The sequence below is a fragment of the Onychomys torridus genome, chromosome 8, assembly GCF_903995425.1.
Source record: "Onychomys torridus chromosome 8, mOncTor1.1, whole genome shotgun sequence".
Classification (NCBI taxonomy): domain Eukaryota; kingdom Metazoa; phylum Chordata; class Mammalia; order Rodentia; family Cricetidae; genus Onychomys; species Onychomys torridus.
The window spans coordinates 9219635-9247015 of record NC_050450.1 but is presented as its reverse complement, the minus strand read 5'-3'; the positions used below and the strand labels follow the sequence as shown (position 1 = coordinate 9247015).

The following is a 27381-nucleotide window of genomic DNA, read 5'->3' as shown; positions in this document are numbered from 1 at the left end:
ACACAGAGCAAACACTATGTATTGGACAAAGCTCCTTCATCAACTGTCAGGCTGTCACTTCAACTACTTTGTGAAGTTATGCCATTCCATGAGTACAGACTGTTAGGAGCTGTTATTTAGCGAAGAGGCAGAAGAAAACAGCTACTTACAGATAGCCAGCAAATCCTTAATACCTCCTGGAACACTCTGTTGAGGAAGCATGCACCATTTGAAGACAGAATAGTGTAGGTTTTGGCACACTGCACACACCATCTGGTGGCCTTATGAACAATTACCTTGATGTGCTTTTTAAAAAGTCCTTTTCCCCTTTCTTTCTTAGACATATATATGTCTGTTAAGTGCCTACATGTATGTATGTGAACCATATGCATGCCTGGTGCCTAAGAGCATCAGATCCCCTGGAAATGGTATGGTACAGCAGGGTTGTGAACCACCACATGGATGGTGAGAATGAAACCTGGGTCCTCTAGAAGAAGAGCCAGTGCTTTTAACTTCTGCAACATCTCTGCAGCCACCACCACAGCCACCACAACCCCACCCCCTAACCATCCCACTTCCTAACCACTCCACTCCCTAACCCCCCCACCCCGCCTGGATTTTACTCATTGGCACTTGAACCATTTCTGCCGTGGTATTAATTCATGTAAAACTACCCTATTCGGGTTGGGGATTTAGCTCAGTGGTAGAGCGCTTGCCTAGCAACCTCATGGCCCTGGGTTCGATCCTCAGCTCAAAAAAAAAACAAAACAAAACAAAACAAAACCACCCTATTCACAGTAGTATAAAACTCTGAACTAACAGAAATGCTGCATACTTGCTCAACACTCAGATTTGTGCTTAGAACCATAAACATAATGTTGGGCATTCAAGCTTTTCTGCAAAATGCTCAGGTTTTCTCTCATCTAGCAATATGTCAACATGCTATTCTCACACACCCCAAAGATTCCTAGACCTCTTATTATCCCACTTAATTTTAGTTTATTGAATTTCTATGAATAAATTAATAGGCATATGCTAAATAATTCATCTTAAGTATACAGAAATTCACAAAAAGGTTTAGAAAATATTTTGGAACAAATACAAGATAAAAGTTCCAAATAACAATTCTGTTAGTATTTGGTAGGAAGTTGTAAGGTAAACTCAAATGATTTTGTTTATGAGCTTTAAAAATAAAGCTCTTGATATAGAAGCTACCAATACCTGAGAGATGATACCTTAAAAAAGAAAAAAGAAACAACTAAAATTAGAAGACATAAAACCAGTAAAAATTTTATCACACTTACTCAGTCCTACTCCTTTTTCAATCAACTTCAAGGCCACCAAAATAACTATGAGTCACATTCTGTTTGGCTATGTTGTCCATAGTAATAAACTACATCTTCCTGTCTATACACAGGCAAGAAGAACCATTGAGAATAAGTAGGAATAACTGCAGGAAGTACAATCTAACATGCTTGCAAGGATATGACTAAAGCAGAGTCAGTCCCCAGGAAAGTTCACTGCAGTTTCTAGCTACACACATGTGGTGTAAGTTAGTATTGTGCTAGTGTTTATCTAGGAGGAAAATCCTAGATCCTATCATCTCATTCTTAGGATTATCATACACGGGCCACTCTCCATTCTACAGAATACTGATAAGTAAGTGTGGTGGTCTGAATGAAAATGACCCCATAGGTCCACAGGGAGTGGCACTATTAGACAGTGTAGTCTTGTTGGAGTAGGTGTGGCTTTGTTGGAGGAAGTGTGTCACTGGGAATGAATGGGCTTTGAGGTTTCAAAAGTTCAAGTCAGGCCCAGTGGCTCACTGGTCTTGTTGCCTGTGGATCCAGATGTAGAACTCTCAGCTCCTTCTCCAGCACTATGTCTGCCAGCATGCTGCCATGCTTCCTGCCATGATAATGGACTAAACCTCTGAAACTGTAAGTCAGCCTCTATCAAATGTTTTGTTCTCTTGGGGGGGGGGGGGGCAGGGTAGGGTTTAAGACAGGGTTTCTCCATGTAGCCTTCGCTGTCCTGTAACTCACTCTGTAGACCAGGCTGGCCTCGAACTCACAGAGATCTGCCTACCTATGCCTCCCAAGTGCTGGGATTAAAGGTGCGCACCACCACGCCAGGCCCAATATTCTTTTGTTTTGAGGCAGGGTCTTGTGGGATGACTCATCCCTAACAGGCCAGACAGCACAAATCAGTAAAAAAAGATACGTTCCAAAAGCATAGGACCCTGTTACATCTGGTGCCTGAACAGGGTCTGTTTGTCTCCCTTTCCTTGTGCCTGGTGCTGGTTGAGCAGCCCCCTCGAGTAGTGTATTTCAGTGAGTAGGCCCCTTCAGTAGGTAAGTGCTGGGACCCCCACTTTCTTCTTTTTGTTTGTGAGTCTGTCTGTACAGTAATGTGGCACATACTTTTGTTCAGACTCACCTGGTGTTTCCATATAAGGGCTGGTCCCTCAGGAAACAACAGCCATCATCTGATTAACTTTAGTTGTGTGTGTGTGTGTGTGTGTGTGTGTGTGTGTGTGTGTGTGTGTTCATGCATGTGCTTGTGGGTTGTGATGCCTGGAGAGATAGCTCAGCAGTTAAGAGTGTGTGCTGCTCCTCCAGAGAACATGTGAGAACCTGATCTTTGTATGAGAGCTCTGCTCCTGGCCAGAAAAAGGGAAGTGGCCTCAGGAGTAACCCTTCAATTGGTTTTTTTTATGCCCATTTTGTTAGCTATAATCGCTGGCCGAAGTCTTCCTCTACTGAGGAGGTCATTAAGGTGCACAATAAGCACTGCCAGGAACAATGTAACATCAACTTATTTATCACCTTCTTTCTGTCCATGATTGATATTTCCTCTGCCTTTACTGACAAGGAAACAGATAAGAATAGGCATAAAGTAAAGAAAGGGATGGAAAGAGAGAGGAAATGCTTGCAGCAGCTCCCAAGCCTACACCAGCAGCCCCTCTCTCTGCTCCCCCATGCTTCGAGTAGCTATCCCCCGAATGCAGTATCCACAGAGTGATTTGCCTGGATGTCTGCCCACTGAGCCAGCTGCTCCACATACCTCCCAGCCTATTCCACCTATGGCGCTGCACATGCCCACCATGGCATTTCCAGTTAATGTGGGCCCCAGTAAGCCAACCAACCATGGATACCTACCGCTCTTACAAACCTGTCTTTGGTCCGTAAGGCCACTAATAAATTGGGTGCTGACTCGTCATATTTTGAGCAAGTCCTGCGGCAATGGGCAATGTGTTTATAGACTTATTAAAACTGGTACCATTTGATGAAGGTTGTGTTAGAGCCTATGGACTTCCTTAACTGGCAAGCTGCCTATGATGACCAGGCTGAGGCTCAAGCTCATTTTAATATACAGTATAACATTGCTGTTTCTCTTGAGATGCTCACTGGCCAAGGACCATATGTTAACCATGTCACACAAGCCCAAATTGGACAACATGCTAATTTACCTGCCTCAGGAGACACCATCACCCTTCAATGGCAACACTCTGCTCCCCTATTAACCCAGGGGCAAGGGTATGTATGCATTTTTCCCCCAGAATATCACCACACCAATATGGATACCCTCCAGAGATGTGCATCCAGCAACAGACCAAGAGACTTTGGCCAAAGAAAAAGGTTCAGAGAGGTGATGTATGATTTACTCCACTACTTCGGCACTAGTAAAGGTCATGCCATTACTGGCATGCGACCCTAGATATAAAGCAATTGCCTCGCTATAGTGATATTTTATTTGTATTGAAATGTGATTTTATTTGTATGTCAATAAAGTTGCCTTGAGGTCAGAGCAAGCCAGAGCAGAAGCCGAGCAGTAGTGGGGCACGCCCTTAATCCCAGCCCTTGGGAGGCAGAGCTAGGCGGATCTCTGTGTGTTCAAGGACACAGCCAGCATAGCAGACACACGCCTTTAATTTCAATACCAACCATAGAAGACCTGGAGGTCTGTACAAACAGGCAGTGACGAGGAGGTCATGTGGCTGGGTTACAACCAATGAGGGAGGAGAACAGAAAGTCTTTAAATAGACAGGACGCACAGAAGGAGGTCTCTTGCGGAGAGGAGGAACCGCAGAAGCAGTGAAGGGTAAGGTTTTCTGCTTTGGCTCTGACCTCGTGATTTTTAACTCTGCAACTGGCTCTGTGTTTCTTATTTAACAAGCAGAAGTAGGTCTCTTGCAGAGAGGAGGAACCGCAGAAGCAGTGAAGGGTAAGGTTTTCTGCTTTGGCTCTGACCTCGTGGTTTTTAACTCTGCAACTGGCTCTGTGTTTCTTATTTAACAAGCAGGATACATCTACACCTCACCCACTACAAGGTTGCTAATGCATCACCAGAACACTTCAATTGACACAATAAACATGTCCTTGAGACTGAATTTTTGACTAATCGTCCTTTTGTTCAAATGTCTTTCATCAACAGAAGGCGGCCACAAAGGTGGCCCTACAGGTTTTATTGGCTCTCAGACAACCAGAACAAAGTCCTCCTAGAGAGATAATGCATGCATGGCTCACTGAGATACAGAAGGCTGCTGCCTAAAGCCTACCACCTGGACAGCTCTCCAGGACTGATGCTCTTCTAGGGCTGGTAGTTAATAACTGGTATGAGCTTGTTTGGCAAGCCAACCTAAGGCAGACACAGTCCATTATGCTGGCACAGTCCATTATACTGAGCTCTCCTGAGGTGGGTCAACAAGGTTAGGGCAATGCACCCTAGCTCTCACTGAGCATGTCATATAAATAATAAAAAGGGGTGGATATGTGGGATGACTCATCCCTAACAGGCTTGAGGGCCAGCCATAAAAAAGATACTTTCTGAGAGCCAACCTGTGTCTACCTAAGGGCCTTAGCAACAGCAGCTGAAACATGATCTGGAGATGACCTGGACCAATGAGATGCATATTCATCAGACCTTCCCCAGCATGGTGTGGAGGGTGTATAAGGCTTGCCTCTTCCTGAATAAACTGAGCTTGTTGTTTCCACATTCTCCCAGAGTCTGTGCCATTGACTCTGTGCCTACTTGGCCCCCTCCCCAAAAGGGAACAACAGCACAGGATCCTGCCATAGGGTCTCACTGCGTACTTCTGGATGTCCTGGAACTAACTCACAGATACCCACCTGTCTCTGCTTCCCAAGTGCTAGAATTAAAGGTATACACCACCACTCCCAACAACCTAAGATTCATAATTTTAAATGTGTTGAAACTGGCAATGGGGTCACAGGAAAAAAGCCATGTTAGTAAGTTAAAATATTTTCTATAAAAAAGACTGAATAAAAGAGAAAGGAATATATTTGAAGGTTTTTTTGTTTGTTTAAATAAAGACTTCTTTTAGAGGCTGGAGAGATGGCTCTGCGGTTAAGAGTACTGGCTGCTCTTCTAGAGGACCTGGGTTTAATTCCTAACACCCACATGGCAACTTGAAACTGTCTGTCATTCCAGGCCCAGAGGAACTAACACCCTCTTCAGCCTCCTGTGGACATTGGGCACACATGTGATGCACAGACATACAAGCAGGCAAAGCACCCTTACACATAAAGTAAACCCTAAAAAATTACTTTTAAAAATTTATTTTATTGCTGGGCAGTGGTGGTGCACGCCTTCAATCCCAGCACTCGGGAGGCAGAGCCACGTGGATCTCTGTGAGTTTGAGGCCAGCCTGGTCTACAAAGCGAGTTCCAGGAAAGGCGCAAAGCTACACAGAGAAACCCTGTCTCGAAAAAAAAAAAAAATTATTTTACTTATTTATGTGTATGTGTGGGCATACTCACTGAAGCCAGAAGAGGGGTTCAAACACCCTAGAACTGGAATAATGGGTAGCTGTGAGCCACCTGGTGCAGGTGCTGGAAATTGAACCTGAGTCCCTTAGAAGAGGAAGAAGTGATCTTAACCATTGAGCCATCTCTCCATCACCACATTTGCAAGGGTTTCTTGGTTTTGGTTTTGTTTTCAAGTCAGAGTTTCTCTGTTTAACTCCAGTTGTCCTGGAACTAGCTCTGTACCAGCCTGGCCTCAAACTCAAAAGAGATTCACCTGCCTCTTCCTCATTGTGCAATTCTATAGGGTCAAAGACTATTCTTAGAAATGAATTGCTGCATAGAAACTATGAGCTAATTTTATATTCGAGTTAACTATAAGATAAGGCCAACATTTGTTTAAAAATCCCCAAACAAAACACAGACAAGATTTTGCAAGTATTCTAGTCTTTTAAAGCTCACCTGGCAGCCACCCTTATAACTAGCAACTCAAGGAGCACTAAAATGGGGCTTCTCTATAAGGTGATTTTTTTTTTTTTTATTATTTTTAATGGGTGTGTGCGTGCGTGTGTGTGTGTGTGTGTGTGTGCGCGCGCGCGTGTGTGTGTGTGTGTGTGTGTGTGTGTGTGTGTGTGTGTGTGTGCACACGCGTGCGCAGTTACCTGAGGAGCCCAGAAGCATGGGATCTCCTGGAACTAGAGTTAGTTTCTAGCCACCTGAGGAAGGTAGAGGGAACTAAACCTGGGTCCTCCCAAAGGACAGTACTACATGCTCTTAAACCCTAAGCCAGCTCTCTAGCCACCAATGTCATTTTCTTAATTGCTGAAATCCAGGAGGCTTTTTTTTTTAAGTATGAAACATCATAATGAAACCCACTATCTTGTATAATTAATATACACCAAAATAAAACAAAAACTAAAAACCACTTAATATAAACAATCCAGTTCAACCCAGTAAAAGGTCTTGGAAACAGAAGAGAAAAGAAAGATAGGTACCTCATAGTTTGAGAGAAAATCTAGCAATTCTGATTGAGATGGGATGTACAGAAGTGGTTTCATCACCCGGCGAACAAACTTCTCAATGTAAACAGCACTCATGGGGCCTTTGTATTCGATTGGTCCAAAACTAGTACCAAAAAATAAATAAATAAACAAACAAACAAATAAATAAATAAATAAATACGCCATGCATTAAACCTGTAATGTGTAACAAAAACTATCAATACTACACAAAGAAAACATCTTTGCTTTAACAATTGGTTCAGAGGCAAGCAGCTTGCTTTGCTTAGGAGGTGAAAAGAGAATCAGCATTTTAGGTGGGGAAGAGACAAAGCACTTCTATGAGATCAATCTTAATCCAGCTGCAAATTAAAATCATTCTATCCTCCAAAAGAAATTTTAGTTTCTACTAAAAAAGAAAAAAAGTGGCTTTGGAAACTAACCACATGATAAAGAATTCCAGGATCTTTGCTATAGCACTCAACACATGTAGGCAGATTTCCTTTTCCATGAAACTGTGAAATAAGAATCATTGGGAAGTTGACCCATTGCCTACTAAAAAGTAATTATTAGTATTTCCAAAGGCACACACACAAAGGATCATTAAGTGAACCTGACACCTGTTTAAAAAGTCATCACAACAGGGACAAAATGGCACAGGTGAAGTCAGGTGTCCCTTATGGCTATGCTTTGGTATGCATAGGGACCTGGTCCAGCTCTGAAACACTAACTAACACCACTCTGGTATTCTCCTGAGCTAATCAGATTTTCACCTGGCTGTCTCAATATCCTCCCAAACTCATCAAAAGTCTCTCAAGTCTCTCAGTGACCCACAATATACACAAATATTACTGAACAATAGGGGTCAGGAGCATGTGAAATTCAGAAATTCTGCAACCATTCTTTTCTCTACAGAGAATGACATTAAGTTTATTGTTCACAGCAGCAATGCACAAAGTTTAGGAAAGAATTACATATATGCTGTACTCATAATGGTGTTACATAGCTATAAAAATTTGAATACGTGATAATTTCTTCAGTGCACACTACAGAATATGATACCAAAGAAATAGGAATGTGAAAAAGAGCACAGCATTCTACAAGCACCGCTGAGAAACAGCAGTAAGAATTCCACCAACTCAAAAGGCCAGGCATGGTGGAACACACCTTTAATCCCAGCACATGGGAGGCATAGACAGGTGGATTGTTTGAAACCATCCTGATCTACATAGTGAGTTCCAGGCCAGCCAGAGCTGAACAGAAAGTATTTTTTTAATTAAAAAAAATTTTAATTACCACCATCACCATCAATCAATGAATTCTAATTTATGGGAAAAAAATAAGACGACTAGGTATGGTAGTGCACACCCAGAACACTGGAGGTAGAGGAGTGCAAGGAGATCTTCAGACATATCTATGTCTCTGTATTAAATCTGAGACCAGCCTGAGCTACATTAGAACCTGTCTCAAACAAACATATTATGAATGAATGAATGAATGAATGAATGAATGAATGAATGAGAAAAATCAAGAAAGCATCTGATAACATGTTTTGTCCAGCCAAAAAAGGAGCCAATCTTCCTGGAGTTGGTGGCGCACACCTTTAATCCCAGCACTTGGGAGGCAGAGGCAGGTGGATCTCTGTGCGTTTGAGGCCAACCTGGTCTAAAAAACCGGTTCCAGGAAAAAGAGAAACCCTGCCTCATAAAAACAAAACAAAACAAAAACAAACAAACAAACAAAACCCAACCCATGTAGAAATCTCATCTATTCAAGACATGAGGCTTTGCTGAGTTTTCCTAGTGTCCTAGTGAACTGTAAAATCAAACAAGATCTCAAGATGCAGATACAGAAGTGAAGAAACTACAGCCATCAGTATAAGATGAGCTGGTCTCGAGCACAATGACAGCAGGGTGGTGAGAACCCATTTCCATGATCCAAACTCTGTTTCATCAACCTTGAGATAACATCAGTACAAACACCAAAACCTGTCCCACAAAACAAGAAGCCATTAATTTAAGTAGCTACATGATAAAGCATTACAGCAAACAAGAGCAACAGCAGTGTCTGCTCAGCTACGAGACTGCAGGACATGTGCAAGCACTGTCAGCAAGAACTTGTGATTACCAGAGCGCCCAGGAGCATTCAGCTAATGGACCAATCATGTGCACATGCACACACACAAAACTGAGGCTTGTATCAACACACAGGTACACACATACATACATAACTAAAAATAAAGATTAAAAACAAGAAGCTGGGCAGTGGTGACACACACCTTTAATCCCAGCACTCGGGAGGCAGAGCCAGGCCAATTTCTGTTGAGTTCGAGGCCAGCCTGGTCTATAGAGTGAGATCCAGGAAAGGCGCCAAAACAACACAGAGAAACCCTGTCTCGAAAAACAAAACAAAACAAGAAGATAGCTTAAAATAAAAACCATAGGTAGCTTGTCACTTTTGGCAAAATGAATATAACTGAAGACCAAAAAAAAAATCATGAAACTTTAGGGGTTCCACCCTGTCACTTCAGAACTACAGACAAGTCAGGTGGTGGTGGCACATGCCTTTAGCCCCAGCACTTGGGAGGCAGAGGCAAGTGGATCTCTATGAGTTCAAGGCCAGCCTGGTCTGCAGAGAAAGTTCCAGGAGAGCCAAGGCTCTTGAAAAAGCAAAAAGAACCAAAACTATAGACATAAAATTATGAACCACTAGTAATTTTCTTCCTAATTGAAACAAATGGTATGATATCCCCTCCCCCTTATTTGCAATACTAGGGATTGAACCCAGGATGTCACCCATGTTAGGAAATCACTTTACCACTGAATTAATATTCCCAGCTATTTGGATACTGATTAAGATAGGGTCTAAGTTGTCCAGGCTAGCCTCAAATAATCCTCCTGCCTCTGCCTCCCAAGTAGTTTAGATTATATACCTGGCAAAGCTATTATCTTGAGCATGCTACACTACCAGGTTAACAAGATGAGGGAAAGGGTGTACTTCTGCATTGCATGACATTTTGAGTAGCTAAAATGTAAGTAAAGCCATAAATGGAATAATTCATACTTCTGAAAATGCTGTAACATACACTGACATAAACATACACTGATGCTCACAAAAGTGTGGAAGATTTTAGGAAATAACATCACTGTCTTAATCCATCTCTAGTTAACAGCTAGAGGGCCCACATATCCATTAACAGAAAAAGATAATCAAAACACACTGGTCACTCATGGCTGGCACAATCATCAAATCCCTTGACATTTTTTTAAAATTTATTTTTGCCTATCTGTATTTTCTCATTTTTCTACATTGACTAATTTTGCACAGAAAAAAAAGAAAGTTTCACTGATAAACTGATGAATGTAGGTGGGACTAGAAATACCACTGCAAGTCCTTACCTCCGATGATACAGATGTATTACAGGAAAATAAAAGAAATGCTTCTGTTTTCTGCATTTTCCCTGGTTCCACCAGCAGTTAATTGCCACAAACAACACCTGCAGAGGCAAAGAAGGTTTCACATGACTATGAATAGCAACTCAACAGTTACCAAGACTTCTAATTGTAGAAACAGAACTAGCTCCCCCAATCTCCACAGAGCAGGAAGTAGTAAACAAAAACCAAACTAGCTGTTTCAAGCTTTTGCTTTGTTTTTTTGTTTTTTGAGACAGGTTTCTCTGTGTAAACCTCTCTGGCTGTCCTGAACTAAATTTGTAGACCAGGCTTGCCTAGAACTCACAGAGATCTAACTACTTCTGCCTCCCCGGTGGTGAGATTAAAGGTGTGCATCACCACGCCTGCCCGTTTCAAGTTTTCAGAGGTGACATTTACCACTAAAATAAAAGATAGGCCTAAGTGGTAGCTCATACTTGTAATTCCACCCCTAGGGCATGGGAATGAAGGGTGGGGGTGAGGGAGCCGACTCAGATGAATTGCCATGAGTTACATACAAGCTAGCTTGGTCTACAGAAAGAGCTCTTATCTTAAAAAATGAAAAGTAGGGGCTAGAGAGATGACTCAGAAGGGCACTGGCTGCTCTTCCAGCCGACGTGGATTTGATTCCCAGCACCCACATGGTGGCTTAAGACTATCTAAACTCCAGTAGCTCCACTCCACTGCTTTCTCCTGGGGCGTCAGACATAGTACACAGACATACATGCAGGAAAAACACCCATACACACAAAAAGTAAAATAAATCCTCTTTTTTAATGAAAAATAACCAAGTGTGCTTTTAATCCTACTACTTTTTTTTTTTTTTTTTTTTTTTTTTGTGGAGCTGAGGATCGAACCCAGGGCCTTGCTAGGCAAGCGCTCTACCACTGAGCTAAATCCCCAACCCCCCAATCCTAGTACTTATAAGGCAAAGGGAGGCTTATCACTGAGTTTGAAGCAAGGTCTACATAGCAAGTTCCAAATCAGCCAAGGCTACATAGTAAAATTCTGTCTCAAAAATAAATACATAAATTTCAAAGAAAAATCCTTCTCCATAGTTTAGCTAGTACTCTGAGTCTGTCAAAAGAGGAAAATTATTTATTTTTAATGTTAAAATGAACAAGCAATACTTTAGAGGGATTTGCTTTTAATTTTATTTTATTGTTTGTTTGTTGGTTTGTTTAAGCAGGGTCTCATTATGTAGCCTTGGCAGGCCTGGAGCTTACTAGGTAAACCAGGCTGGTTTAAAGGATTAGATTAAAGGATTAAAGGCATACACCATTAAGCCAAGCTAAAGGGAATATCTTAGGTGGGAGCTAGGCATGTTGTTCAGTGTCAGGGCATTATTAGCCTAACATTTGAAAGACCTTGAGTTGAGTCACGCAAGGATGCACCATGGCATGCTTGTAGAGGTCAGAGGAGTCAGAGGATAACCTGTCCTTCCACTGTGTAGGCCCTGGGGATTAAACTCAGGTCCTTAGGCTTGATGGCAAGTGCCTTTAACCACTGAGCAATCTCCCCAGCCCAATGACTATTTTAAAAAATAATAAAGATAACATTTAAGCCATGTTCTAGAAGGTAGTGCTAAACAGTGAAAACATCTACAAGAGGATGTTGACGTATTTAGGGAAAAATGCCCCTATATGCAATTTACTTTGAAATGTACCAAAGCTAAGACAGATTAATCAATGAGTCAAAACAGTCTCCACACTGGCACACAGGGCTGTCTGGTTGTGGTATAGAGGTCTAAGAATTGCTGCAGGAGAGAGCAGTGTCCTCCAGCTCTACTGCCCCTGCCCACCTGACACCATTATTCCCCCTCTCTCAAGTGTCATAATCAAATGTCTCCAGCGACCTGAGCGCAGCAGCAGAGCTGCCTCTCAGGGAGTACCTGACTAGAGGAAGTCCAACACAAGACTAAATAACAAAGACAACATTCTTGACTTCAGGGTACATGTAAAATCTGTTACCTTTCTGTATGTTTCAAGTTCTTCCTAAGTTACTGAGGGCCAGTGACATGATTCTGTGAGCAAAAGTGCTTGCTGCCCAAGCCTAAGGAGCTGAGTCCAATCCCTGGAACCAACTCGAGAAAGCTGTCCTCTGACCTCCACACATGCTATAGCATATATCTACACATCACACCTCCAACACACCAAAAAAACAAATAAAAAGCTGGGTCAGGCGTGGTGGCACACACCTTTAGTACAAGCACTCAGGAGGCAGAGACAAATGGATCTTTTAAGTTTGAGGCCAGCCTGGTCTACAGAGTGTGTTCAAGGACAGCCAGGGCTACACAGAAACTTTGTCGAGAGAGAGAGAGAGAGAGAGAGAGAGAGAGAGAGAGAGAGAGAGAGAGAGAGAGGAAAAAAAAAAGTTAGGCCTGGAGAGATGATTCAGCAGTTAACTGCTCTTCCAAAGGACCCAGGTTTGGTTCCTGGCCCCCACATGGCTGCTAACAAACATTTGCAACCAGTTCCAGGGCATGCAATGCCTTATGGCTTCTATGAGTACAGGGCACTCATGTGGTGCAGGGAAGACATACATACACATAAAATAAAAATATTTTTTGTTTGTTTTTTGAGATAGCATTTCTCTGTATAACAGCCCTGGCTGTCCTGAAACTTACTCTGTAAACCAGGCTGGCCTTGAACTCACGAAGATTCACCTGCCTCTGCCTCCCCAGTGCTGGGATTAAAGGTGTGCGCCACCACCTCTTCCAGCAAGAAGTTATGAAGAAAGCAATAGGAAAGTCACCAACGAAACTGCTTTCTGCCTACAGTAGAACACAAGTCGAACTTAGTGGGGACTCTTCAGAATTTTTAGGATCTATTTCTTTCTTTTTTTATCTTTTAGCTTTTATGTATATATCTATGTTTGTGTAAATGTATGGTGCGTGTGTATGTCCCTGCAGGCCAGTACAGACAATTGTGACCTGGCTGACTTGTGACCTGGCTGACGTGGGTCCTGGGACCAAACTCGGGTCCTCTGGAAGAACAGCAAGCTCCCTTAACCACTGACTCATCTCTCTGGCCCTTTAGTCTATTTCTTTTTTTCTTTCTTTCTTTTTTTTTTTTTTTTTTGGTTATTCGAGACAGGGTTTCTCTGTGTAGCTTTGTGCCTTTCCTGGAATTCACTTGGTAGACCAGGCTGCCCTCAGACTCACAGAGATCCACCTGGCTCTGCCTCCCAAGTGCTGGGATTAAAGGCGTGTGCCACCACCGCCCAGCCCTTTAGTCCATTTCTAAGGGAGAAAAAGCAATAATCATTACCTATGCTTGATGTCTCATTTTCTTTACTTAAAAATAGAGCACAACCTACCATCTTGCTAATTTGACTAAGCAAAATGGCTCAAATGATTTTTGCCTGTTTCTAAAAATAAATTCACTCTCTTTTCCCTACTGTGCACACAGACCCATAAGCTCCCAATTTAAAAGGAACTGAAAAGAACAGGTTTGGTCACTGTGGGTAGCACAATCCCTACTTAACAGACTACTAAGCCCCTGCAAGCCAGAGGCCCTGCTCTAAAAAAGCCAAGGCTAAACAAAAGCATGAAGGACTGTTGTAAAGATGAACATGGTACACAGCTCACAGAATACTACTGCTATTATTATTCCATTATTCAGGACACATTGCTTAAACCAGCCACAAACAACACTACTTTCACATGAAACACAACGGATTTCCCCTTTGCTTCCTACCTGGGAAACAGACCTTTGTTCTCAGATTCAAAGAATTGGGGAAAGACTAGGAAAGTGGTGCTTTCTTTCATGCTTATTTATATACTACATGCTTGCCCAGGGCTCCCTTGAATTCCTGTTTCCTCCCTGAAAAGTTGATATAATATGATATATGATACAATGACTTTCTTTTCTTTCTTTCTTTCTTTTGAGACAGGGTTTCTCTGTAGCTTCGAAGCCTGTCGTTCTGAAACTTGCTCTGTAGACCAGGCTGGCCTTGAACTCAGAGATCTGTCTCTGCCTCCCGAGTGCTGGGATTAAAGGCAGGCACCACCACTGCCTGGCATAATATGATTTTCAATTTTCAGATCATCAGGCTTGGAACTAAGTGTCTTTACTCACTAAGCCATCTTGTCAGGTGTGTGTGTGTGTGTGTGTGTGTATTCACATAACACAAACATAATTTATACATATATACACATACAAACATACAGTCTTATTTATTTTCTTTTGAGAGGGTCTCGTATAGCTTGGGTTGGCCTCAAACTCACTATGTATTTGAGCATGGCACTGAACTCCAGACACTCCCATCACTACCTCCAAGTGCTGGGATTCCTCTCTAGAAACATGAACACTATAAGGAATGTACATGGTATACTTTAAGGTATAAAATAGTTTTGAAAGGCTTTGTGGAACTAGACAGGATACCTAGGCACCATTTGTAATATTTCCTGTTTCTAAGAAAAAACAGCTAAGAGTTCTGAATGAATTCTGCAGCTCAGGAGCTCACCTGAGTTAGCTCAAATCATGCTTCTCCAATAGCACAGGCCCTTGGGAATCCATGGAGTGCTTTTTGCTTGCTACAATGATTAGGCAAAGGTCCTGTGAGATGTCCTGCAATGCTCAAAACTGTTCTGCACATGTCAGAGTCAGCCTCTTATCTCACAGTGGTTTGAAATGCCTACATTGATGCTGAAATGTCTGGTTCACTACATTCCAAACCCAGAGTCTAAGCCCATCTTACATGTGAACCCAAGGTATGACTGTATGTTCATGGAATTTCTCAGAAATGGGACTATTATATAAGCTGAGGCAGAAAACGATCTAGTTAGGAACTTCAGGAGCTGCTTCCTATTGTGGACAGTCACTCATCACCTCACCGTGGGATATGAGCCACCAGCTCATCACTTCTTACCACAGACCTACATCTGGAACTGTCCCATTCACAATGGCTCTGCATAAAGCATAATGCTTTGCCCATGTATTCACAACTAAAATACATTAAGTTTTTGTTTGCTTGTTTTTTGTTGTTTTTGGTTGTTTTTTTTTTTTTTGAGACAAGGTTTCTCTGTGTAGTTTTGGTGCCTGTCCTGGATCTTGCTCTGTAGACCAGGCTGGCCTTGAAGTCACAGAGATCCACCTGGTTCTGCCTCCTTAAAGGACACCACCACCGCCCGGCATTAAAATACTTAAGATTTAGCTACAAGTTACTTTTCCATTTTCCCACTACCTTTGCTACAATTAGTACACTACGTTACTTTAAAATTATATGCATAGGGAAGTTTTGTCAAATATGAACTGACTCACAGGCAGAAAAGAAGCATCATAAAATAGTCATTTTCAGGTTTGTGTGGAGTGGTACACACCTCTAATCCTAGCACTTGGGAGAATAAAGCAGAAGTATCAGGAATTCAAGACCAGTATTTACCACATAAAGCACTATCTCAAAAACTAACTGCAGCTGGCAACTGACTCAGCAGTTAGGAGCACTCGCTGCCCTTTCAGAGGATGGGGGTTCAGTTCCCAGCATCCATCTGGTAGCTCACAGCTATCAATCTGTAACTCCAATTACAGGAGATATGACAACATCTTCTGACCTCCAAAGGCACCAGTTATACATGTGTGGTGCATATACATACATGCAGACAAAACACTCATATACATAAAATTTTATATATCTCTGTGTTTGTGTACAAACACACTTTTTTTTTTTTTTTAAATTAACCATGGGGCCAGTGAGATGGATGAGCAGATAAAGGCACTTTGCCATAAAACTTGGTGACTTGTGTTTAATCCCTAGAAACCATAGAAAGGCAGGAGAGAACTGATTCCCAAAGAGTTGAACTCAGGTCATCAGGCTTGGTGAAAAGTACCTTTAGTCTTTTTTGTTTGTGTGTTTGTTTTTCAAGACATGGTTTCTCTGTATAGCCCTGGCTGTCCTGGAACTTGTTCTGTAGACCAGGCTGGCCTGGAACTCAGGGATCTGCCTGCTTCTTCCTCCTGAGTGCTGGAATTAAAGGTATGTGCCACCACACACAACAACTGTTAGTTTTTTAATACATAAATTTTTCCTGTATAAATATTTAAGCAGCTGGATACAAAGTAGACCAGAGAACTGACTCCTGAAAGTTTTCCTCTAACTCCACATTTGCACCATGGCCTGTACCACTTACAACATAGAGATAACAAGCCACATAAGCTGGTCATGAGAGAGTTCGGATCCTTGGTCTCTATCGTCTTCAGCACTGTAACATGCAGCCTGCTACGTGGGTGAGCACATAACTCCTTCTGAAGCCAAAGAACTGGTTCCCATTCTTGCCACTCTGAACATCATGACAGGACCCTTCTTGCTTCTTCATAGGCTTTGTACCTGACAGTCTCCAAAGTTCACCTGGCCATCACTGCCAGTCTGGCACAATTCCTCTGAAGAACCATCCTCTCTGATACACAGACTTGACTCTTTGGTAGAAGGGGTGTATTACCTGATCTGAAAGCCGGCTGGCTGCCTGCTCAATTTCTGCCCTGGCAGCGATGGACTGGCCACACCATGGGGCATAGAAGAACAGCAGCACTACCTCGGAATCCCGGCGAACATGCTCAGCATAGTCCAGCTGCCCCTGGAAGAGGTCAAGGACTGGAGACCTCGAGGAGAAAAAGCTGACAGGCGGCTTTGCTGGTATTATCACATCTTTTGCTCGACTAAAAAAGAGTAAACACAAACAAAATTTCTCAGCTTGTATTCTTCTTCCATTACAACTTTGTGTGGAAGGCCAGAGAAGACTTGTTTTAGGGAAAGGGGGTCCAAGACTGGGTCTCCCTGTGTACCCTGGCTGTCCTGGAACTTGCTCTGTAGACCAGGCTAACTTTGAACTCAGAGATCCGCCTGCCTCTGCCTTCCAAGTGCTGGGATTAAAGAAGTGCACCACCACCACCCAGTTTGTTTTTTTGGTTTTTGTTTTATTAAAGGCCTCTTTTGAATAAGAAAATAAGTTTGAAAGTCACTGTCCTGAAACAAAAAGCAATAATACACTGTGCTAAGGTAACACCTGACTGGAACAATGCTGATGGTGGGTATTGTCCCTGCAGGTGTGGGCTAAGAGAGCAGTGAAGAATGGCATGATCTATGGTCTCACCTCTTTACAGCCTGACTCTCCACACAAGCCACTGATCTCCAGGCCCTGGTGCTACCTAATGCCCACATTTACAGTTGACTCCACTCTTAGAAAACATTTGTTAAGTGGAGTTGGCCTATAGCTATGCAAAGCATCCAGGGAAAAGCAACACTAACATAATAATTCAGTGGTAAGAAAGATGAAGAGCAAAGCAAGAGCCTAAACTAGAAAGGTTCCCCACAGTCAGAGGGGCCACAACTCTCCCATCAGGTGCATGTGTACAATGCCAGAGCATAAAGCCCTGAGTACAGTACCCTAAAACAATACATTAACCCAAAAGAAAGTAAAAGACCAAAGAATATGAATAAAACACAGAAGGAACAAATGAAAACAAGTAGCAAGAAAACTCAACTATACCAATAATCACAATTAATTATAAAAGATCAAGCCATTCAACTAAGAAGTAACTGTGAGTACAAAAAAAAAAAAAAAAAAACCCTAAAAGAGATAGTCTTAGAATATAAAGACACAGAGAACAGCACTCAGGAAGCAGAGGCAGGATCTAGTGCCAGCCTGGGCTACACAAGGAACAAGGAAGGATACCTTATTTCAAAAACCAAATAAATGAATGCTGGTAGTAAACATAAAGGCTGGCATGATTCATCAGGAGAATATTCTTACAATTAAATATTACTTAAATTGAGGGAAAATACAAGACAAGGGGCAGCAAGATGGCTTATCAAGTAAAGGTATCTGTCACCGAGGCTGAGGATCTGGGTTCAATTCCAGATATTCACATGGTAGGACAGAACCAATTTCTGGGAATTTGTTCTCTGACAACCATACATTCCCCACATAAATAAATAAATGCTGCAGTAGCAGTAACTTTAAAAATACAAGAAGGGATGGGCTGGAGAGATGGTTCAGTGGTTGGGAACACCAACTGCTCTTCCAAAGGTCCTGAGTTCAAATTCCAGCACCCACATGGTGGCTCACAACCATCTGTAATGAGATCTGGTGCCCTCTTCTGTATTCATAATAAATAAATAAATCTTTAAAAAAATATATAAGAAGGGGCTGGAGAGATGGCTCCTTGGTGAAGAGTACTAGTTGCTCTTGCAAAGGACCCAGGCACAGTTCCCAGTACCCACATGCTGGCTTACAGCCATCTGTAACTCCAGTCCCAGGAAATCCAATGCCTTCTTTTGGCCTCTGCAGGTACCATGTACATATATATACATGTGTACCTTATATACATTCAGGAAAACACTCATACAAATAAAATAAAAATAAATCTTTTTTTGAAAAGGCAAACAAAAAACCTAATACTAACCTGATTGAATCTCAAAACAATTATGCCAAGTGAAAAAAAAGCTAGATATTAGAGAGCATAAAAGAATGCCAAAATAGGAAGGGGAAAAAAAAAAGAGTTCAAAGGAACAAGCTTACATATTAAACATTTTCCCATTGTGGTCTCTACAGAGCTTTCTGCCTGTGGAGGATACTTTCCTAACCTGAAAACTGCAATCCCTTGCACAACTTTTCAAAAACCTGCCTGAGTAACTGCTCTTGTGCTTCTGACACAGGCAAAGGCTGCTGCCAAGGAGCTGTCTTCCTGGAGGAGGAAGACAGCAAACAAACAGGTACATAAACAATCAGCAATAAAAGCTACGCAAAACAAGCACTGTCGTGGGAGGACTCAGTATGGAGATATGGACACAGCAGCTTCTGACAAGGTGGTAATCAAGCAACTCTCAAGCTAAGGCCTGAATGACAAGCAGATAGATAGCCATACACAGCAGTGGAGAGGGTCCTGTAGAGAAAAAGTGGTACATTCTGAAGAGATTCTAAAGGCTGCTCATTCGTGGATATTCCTACCCAAATGCATGATCCATTAGGTGATGAACTGGGCATGATGGCACACACTTACAATTCCAGCATTCATGCCAGCCTGGGTTAAAGTAAGACCCTGTCTCAAAAACAAAGCCAGGAGGCTGTTAAGAGCTCTGCAGTTAAGAGTCAGCACTGCTCTTGCAGAGGACCCAAGTTCACTTCCCTGCACTCATGTTGGGTGGCTCAGGACTACCTGTAACTCAAGGTTCCAAGGTCTCCAATGCCTCTGGGCTCTGTGGGCACTTGCTCTCACGTGCATACATCCACACAGATGCAACTCATATACACATACATATAATTTAGATTTTTTTTAAAGCCCAGAATGATTATATACACCTGAAATCCTAGCACTTAAGGGGTAAAAGTAGTTTGAAATCGTCCTGAACTACATGAGATCCAGTCCAAAAACAAACAAAAGAAGAAAAACTGTATGCTAAGCATAAAATAATACAATCTGAGGGAAGTACATGTGCCATCAACTTATTATTTTTTACCAATGGAGGTGGAGGAGTTCTTAAAGTTAAAAGCCAGATAAAACACAAACCAAACCAAAAACAAAAATCAGTCAGGAAAGAGAAACATGGCCCTCTGTTCTATCACAGTCCCTCTACAGTTTTCATGTATCTCTCAAAATGTGCTTTACATTTTTCAAAAATTATATGTAAATCAGAGATTTCCTATAGCTTTTAAGCTTAGGTAGTAGATTTTAAAAAAAAGAGAGTTGGTTGTGAATAATAACAGCCTGTTTAAAAAAAAAAAAAAAAAAGATCAACTTTACTGTATCTGTGCAAGATGTTTGTGAGTGTAGGCATTCCCATGAAAGTCAGAAGACATCATCTTGAATCTGTTCTCTCCTTCCACTATGAGTTCTGAAGTCAGCTTACAAATTCAATTCTTACATGAAATGTATACCTTTAACCTCCCTTCTGAAAGGCAGCTCTACATGCACTCGGCTTTATTCCTTATGCACATACACATTTCTCCTTCAAGTCAGGGTACAGGGAAAGCAAGCAAAATGAATGCATGGAGACTGAATGCCTATAAAATGATGTGGACAAGGATTAGATACCCAGAAATGCACAATAATTCATTGTGGTTCAACTCCAAATCCACCTTCTTATATAGCATTTACTCTGAACTCAGCTAAGCAACAGACACTAAAGAGGGCAGTAATTTATTTCAGACCTGGCCTGTGAATAAAATTAAATTTTTAAAAAAGACCCCGTTTATTCTTCCTAAGTCTCTGTTCTCATTAAAGATCATGAAAGTGATGTGCTGTTGTCTCAGATCAAACACTGAGCACTGTTTCCACAGCTGGACAAACTGGAGTGAATCAGCTCCTTGAAGTGGGAAAAAGGCTGTTTTCTTAATTTGAATCCAAGTGCCAACTTGAAATATTCCACCTTGTAAAATACTTCTGCATTTTCCTTGTGAAGACAATAAAATATGTGGCTGCTCAAGATAAAAAAATTCCAACTCCAGGTCAGGCATGAAGACCTTTAATCCCAGTGGTAGCACAACAGCTGCCACATAGCAAACATGAAAAACTTAGTCCTAAGATTAAAAAAAGAAAAAAAAAAAAAAAAAAAAACTTGGTCCCTTTCCACTAAAACCACCAATCCTTTGACCCATCTTGACCACAGGAACCTCATATTGTGTTTGTTACACTCACTATGGACCCAGATAAATCTCCCTCTAGACAGACAGAAGTGCCAAGAGGATATGTTAGGTGACAAGAAAGTGTATAAACTGAAATCTCAAATGATGATCTGAGAAGTATAATGGAAATATAAACTTTGTATTTATGCATTTCCTAAAAAGAGGCACACTAGCTTCCACTCTTCCTACACTAAACTCTAGCCTACTCAGGCCTTTCCCAAGTTTCAAAAAAAGACCAATCTTGTCCAGATTCCAGATCTTTGCACTTAACTGCTCTGTAGTAGTAGACACTCTTAGCCCATCAGATATTCCAGCATTGGCCCCCCTTCCTTTCCCTGTGTAAACTCCTAATGAAAGCCTTTCTGCCCTTCCTACCCTCAACCTTCTGTTCACTTACTAAGGTCTCTGAAGTGTTTGTTTCCTGTGTATCAATCACCTCAATGAAAATACACGAGGGAACAGGGATTTTTGTCTTCAGCATTAACAACTGCTGAGTACAAAGTGTCACTGGTTGTCAGCACATCAAATGCGTGCCTGGATTCCCAAAAGTGACTAAGATTCCTAAACAGCTTTCAAATCACCACACTGCAAGCATTAAGGAAAATGGAATTGATGGAAAAACGGAGTTCAACGTGGATTGGCATGTGCACCCCAGAAAACCCAACTGGTGAGAAGCAACTCAGAAACACGGCCAAACGCCCTCGGTAGAAAGCCGGACAGCAGGGGAGGGGAGGCTGCGGCCCACAGGGAGAGTCAAGCCTGTCGCCACAGACGAGGTCAGGCCCACTTCCCCGCGGGAGACGTACGACCTCCGACCCCCGAGGCCCCGAGCTGACCCCGCGCTGCCGGGCTGGCGGAGCTCCGGCCACGGAGCCCGCGTCCCGGCAGCCTCACCTGCAGGTGAACTTGAGGGCGAAGAGCAGGGCGCAGCCAAGCGCCACGGCCCCGCACAGCAGCTCCGGCCGCCGGCGCGCCATGAGCGAGGCGTCGCGCAATCCGCGGCGGAGCCGGCCCTCCGAGGACGCCGCCGCCCTGGCCGAGCTGAGGGAGCCGGAGCCCTTGGGGCCGCCGCCGCCACCCTCGTCCTCGGCGTCGTCGCTGCTGCTGTTCCCGCCGCCGCCGCGGCCTCCGCATTCCGACATTACATGCTCCCCGTCGCCGGCTTTATACCACCGCTGCCGCCGCCCGGGACCCGGGGACCCGGCCCCACACGTCGCTCTCAGACCTCGCAAGCAGCGACGCCGGCTAACCCGAACCCTCCACGTCAGCGACACCTCAGGGACGCCCCGCCCACCATCCCAGAGTCTGCGCAAATACACGCTCCCCCTGGAAGCCACGCCCCTTGGGGCCACGCCCCAGGGCCTACGGTGTCTGCGCGACTGGCGCAGCACTCGCGGCCGCGTCATCCTTTCACAGGTCCCTCCCCACTTGTACCAATTGCGCAGTTTGCAGTCACTCACGCTCGGCCCGCCCCTCGTCCTGCGACTGCGCAGGCGCTGCATCCTCATTCCAGAAGCTAGTTGGTGACGTGTCCTAGCCGGTCCTTTCATTCTTCAGTTGTTCCGCTTACTGTTAGGGGCTCTACTCTTCTCTCCCTAAAGTTTCGGAGCCGTGATTGTCGCTAGTGCTCTGACCTACAGACCCTGCAGAGCACAGGTGCGATTTGTTGTCTCTGCTTTTCAGAAAGGAGGGTGGGAATGGGGAAGAGGCAGGAAAGAGACGGAGTACCTGCCTGCACCAGAGTAATGGGTAGTAATAGCGCTTCCGCTCTCAGGATTGGATGAGGCGACTCATAGAAAGAGTCCATTTTATTTACATTCCAGAGTTGAAATCCACCGGAAAAGACCACAGACTCATCCAAATTATAATTAAATGAGTTTATTAATTGCTGCTAGCAGAACAACAGCCTTAACGCCAAATCGAAGGCGTGCTGCCGTTCCGTAGAAGGGGCTAGAGGAAGGGTATTTTTTAAGTGGAGACCACAATTATCGCGTTTTTCTGTAATGTGTAGCTGAATGAGAAACCGCTTCACTCCCCTCAGCTAGTGAAGAGCTGTCCCTCTCCCTGTTACATTGCAATAAGCGAGTTTACAAAAGCCAAAGCAAGCAGCTAATTACCTCGGCAGTTTACAGTTCCGGGGAGGGGACAAGGAATTCGATTTGCTGGGAGCAAATCTTTTAGGAATTTAGAATAGGTGCCTATCACAAAATAGAGCTTTCCTTAGCCATCACACAGTGTGTCCGGGTACTGCCTCTCTTGACTGCAGTCCTACCATCTCATACTCCGTTTACTGGTGGAAAGACAGGCTTAGAAAACTCACTTCACTGAGGTCAGGAAGTTAGTGAGAAATTCTGACCCAAAACCGGCTTCAGCTGAGGAACCTAGCAATCTACTGTGCTCCCCTGGTAGCAGCAATGATGTACAGGACAAACAAAACGTTGAGAGAAGTTAGGTGTAGTGGCTTGTATCTGAAAGCCCAGCACGTGAAGGCAGTAGCAGGAGGGTTGCCTAGAGTGTGAGACCTGGGCTATGGCATGAGACCTTGCCTCAACCAAAAGAGAGAAAATATTATGGCCATATGATGTATACAAAAAACAAAAAACTGAGGGCCAGAGAGAACTCAGTAGTTAAGAGTGCTGTGCTGGGCAACCATTAGGACCTGAGTTCAGATCCCAGCAACCACATAACAAGCCAGGCCTGGTCTTGCATACACCTGTAACCCAGTACTCTGGACGGTAGAGACAAAATCATGAAGTTTGCTGCTTCTGTTAGCTTGGGGGAAAGTGGGGGAGAGACCAGCTAGCTACAAGTTCAAGGTGAGACCCTGCCTTAAAGAAATAAGGCAGAAGCCAGACAGTGGTGGCTCATGCCTTTAATCCCAGCGCTCAGGCAGATCTCTGAATTCGAGGCCAGCCTGGTCCACAGAGTGAGTTCCAGGACAGGCTCCAAAGCTACACAGAGAAACTCTTGTCTCAAAAAACAAAAAGAAATAAGGCAGAGACAGAGAATGGTTAAGGACACCTCTAGCTCCCTCATGTGCACAAATATGAACACATACACACAGACTAAACCATGGCTAAGAGGCAGATGTTGAAGTGAAAACCTACCCATGCCATCTACCAGATTTATGACCCAGGAATTCAGTAATTCAGCTATGCTGGTCAGCAAGTTCCAGGGATCTGCCTCCCCATTGCTGGAGTTACAAAAGATGGCCACAGTGTGGTCACTTTTTAATGTAGGTACTGGGGCTCCAACCTCAAGTCCACACACAGTTGTATGGCAAGTATCTTACATACTGAACCATCTTCCCAGCCCCTTTTTTCTTCTGAGAGTTTCACTTTGTAGCACAGGCTGGCCAAAACTTAGCTATCCTACCTCAGCCTCTATGTCCAAGCCATGGAGACATTGTATCATGACCCTAAAATGAGCTTTTCACAGGTTAGCATTCATCTCTTACAACAAACATAAGAAGCCTGGATTCCAGTCTCTAGCTAAAAGGATTTTTTTAAGCTGTACCACTTGCTTGGGGATACTGCCCTTTCATTTCTCAACTGATCACAATCCCTGGACCTAAGTCTCACCAGTGAGTGTTATGTAATAGGTCCCCAGAAGACAAGCAGCCTTGAAGAAAGAAAGATTGAGGAGAATGGAGCAAGCCTTGCCACTCAGCACCTAAATGATAGGGTAGGAGTGACTGGGCAGAAGAGGATCCCTGAGAGTAGGAGGGATTCAACCTGCAACCACCTCAGACTGTTCCAGGACAGACGGGGAGGTTTACCACAACCAATGAAACTGGAGGCACCAAAGTTCACAGTGATGTGCACAGACAGAACAGCCAAGCAGTGGAAACAGCCCACATCCATTAGCTGGTAGATGAGGAAACAAAATGTAGTCTGTCGCACAATACAATACTATTTGGCCGCAAAAAGGGATGAAGTGCCGTTCTGATAAGTTGTAGTTTTTTGTTTTTTTATTAACTTGAAACAACCTATAGCCATCTGAGAGAATGGATCTTCAATTGAGAACATGTCTCTGTAAGATCCAGTGTTGGAAAGCCTATGGAGCACTCTCTTGATTGAAGATTGATGTAGGAGAATCCACAAAGGGGTGGTGCTACCCTAAGCAGGTGGTCTTGGGTTCTATAAGAACACAAGCTGATGGCCAATAAGCCGCACTCTTGTTTGGCTTCTGCTTCAGTTCCTGTTTCCAGGCTTGACTTCCTTCAATGATGAATTGTGATGGGAAAATGTGAGCAAAACACTTTCCTCCCCAAGTAGCTTTTATTGGTGTTTGTACATGTAACAGTCTTGTTAAATAAGAAACACAGAGCCAACTGCAGAGTTAAAAGCCAAGAGGTCAGAGCAATAGCTGAGAGCTGAAAACTTTACCTTTCACTGCTGCTCTGTCTTTCCTCTCCGCAAGAGAGCTACTTCCTGTGTCCTGTCTTTCTTATATAGACTTTCTGTTCTGCCTTCTCATTGGTTGTAAACCCACCCACATGACCTCCTCTTCACTGCCTGTCTGTACAGACCTCCTATGGTTGGTATCGAGATTAAAGGCGTGTGTCGCCATGCTGGCTGTGTCCTTGAACACACAGAGATCCTGCCTAGCTCTGCCTCCCAAGTGCTGGAATTAAAGGCATGCATCACCACCGCCCAGCTTCTGCTATGGCTTGCTCTGTCTGACCCCATAAATAAAATATCACCAGAAAGATACACCGAGAAGTTGTTCCTGCTGCTGCTGCATCTTAAAGATGAAAGAATTGTAGCCTGGGGACAGAGCTGTGAAGTAGAGCACTTGTCTACACATACACTGTAATTCTCAGCACCACACACTCATTTAAACTTTGGAATCTAGACTAGGGAACAAAGTTTGAGGTTTCAGGCATACTAATGACTTTTTGTCCCTCAAATTCCCCTTCATCCTCTCTGCTCCACCTGCTCAGCAGTTTGCATCTTTCCAGAAAAGTCTATTTCTGCCTCAATCAGCCCATTTCATGCTCTGGCTTGCAGCCACAGCCTAGATCTCTGTATCACAACACTGAGATTGTTCATGCTGTGGGTAGATCATACCTAGTCCTACTGGACAGAGAAAGTAATGTGTGTGGGGGGAGTGATGGCCCCCTCCTGTCCCCTAATGACAGTTTGGGGAGCTATAATAATTGGTATGTCAGTTAGGACTTGGTTATCCATGGGGTAGTTTTTATTTTTAAAGTAATTTTATTTTATGTGTAGGGGTGTTTTGCCTACATGTTTTAGTGTACCACATACATACCCAGTGCCCATGGAGGTCAGATACCCTGGGATGAGCTGTAGACCTTTGTGAGCCTCATGTGGGTGCTGAGAATAGAACCTGAGTTCTAGAGAAACAGCCAGTGCTCTTAACCACTGAGCCATCTCTCCAGCCCCCCATCAGGTGGTTTTCATACTAACATTTGATTTTTTTTTTTTTTCTGAAACAAGACCTCCCTTTGTAATGCTAGCTGGACTCGAACTCATTACGGAAATCAGGCTTGTCTCACCAGAGGTCCTCCTGCCTCTTGAGGGTGCTAGGATTAAAGGTATACACCACCATGCTTGGCAGCATTTGAATTAATTAAAAATTTTTGGTATTGGGGAGGGAACCAAAGGCCTCAAACATACTGGACTAGTTCCACTTGCCCATCACATTTATAAAAGGTTTGAATTATATGTATGTATATGTGGGTGTGTACATGTACATTTAGTATCCTGGGAGGGCAATGGATGACCTGGAGTTACAGGTAGTTGTGAACTACCTGTATTGGGAACCAAACTTGGGTTTTCTACAAGAGCAGTATACACTCTTAACTACTGAGACACGTCTCCAATCTCAACCAGGACCTTTTTAATTTTGATATAGGGCCTTGCTAAATTGCCAAGGCTGCCTTGAACTCTCTGTGTAGTCCTAGAACATGTGGTCCCCCTGTCTTTTCTCTGGAGTAGTTGGGATCATAGTTGTGTGCCACCAGGCCTGGCTTAAAAAAATTACTGATACACTATTCATAATATAAACCTCACTTTTGGGGGAAAAAATTAAGATAATTCACTTTGTAGCCTAGGCTGGCCTCAGCATTTTTAGTGTTGGCATGATAGGTGTGAGCTAGACACAATTTTGTAATATTTTACTTACCTAAAAATCACACCTTCTACCCAGTATTTCCCAAGTCTACTAACTCCCTTTGCCTCCCAAGCTGTAATCATGAAACTGCTTTTTGTCTTTGTGAAATTTGCCCATCAAACATGTTTCATAGAAATGAAATATACTGATGGCTGGGTTCTTTTGTTGGATGTAATTATTTTTACAATTTATCTTAGGTACTTAGGGTTTCTATTGCTGTGATAACACCTATTGGTATATCATCTACAAAATTTCATAAGTCTTCCTAAATGTTTGTTTCTGCTCTTCTCTAAAAAAAATAACACTATTGGTTTTCTTGTAGTCCCAGTTCAATTAAAATTTAAAGCTGGCTTTGGAGTTGGAGAATGGCTCTCTCCTTCTTTAAACTCAAGCATGTTGTTAAAAGGAAAATGCAAACTCCCTATATCATACCAGAAGAAAGAGCC

At 43.2% G+C, this 27381-nt stretch overlaps 1 protein-coding gene across 1 annotated transcript in view; it reads right to left on the bottom strand.

Annotated features, from left to right (window-relative positions):
* Txndc11 (thioredoxin domain containing 11) overlaps nt 1–22061 on the bottom strand; it is a 65796-nt gene extending 43735 nt beyond the window's left edge. Inside the window, exons 1-4 of the mRNA XM_036195531.1 lie at nt 21692–22061; nt 16616–16832; nt 10144–10241; nt 6743–6872 (exon numbers count right to left, since the gene is read on the bottom strand). Coding sequence (XP_036051424.1) covers nt 6743–6872; nt 10144–10241; nt 16616–16832; nt 21692–21939 — 693 coding nt within the window. The 5' untranslated portion in view covers nt 21940–22061. The remainder of the gene's footprint in view (nt 1–6742; nt 6873–10143; nt 10242–16615; nt 16833–21691) is intronic.
* Between the last annotated feature and the right edge of the window lie 5320 nt (nt 22062–27381).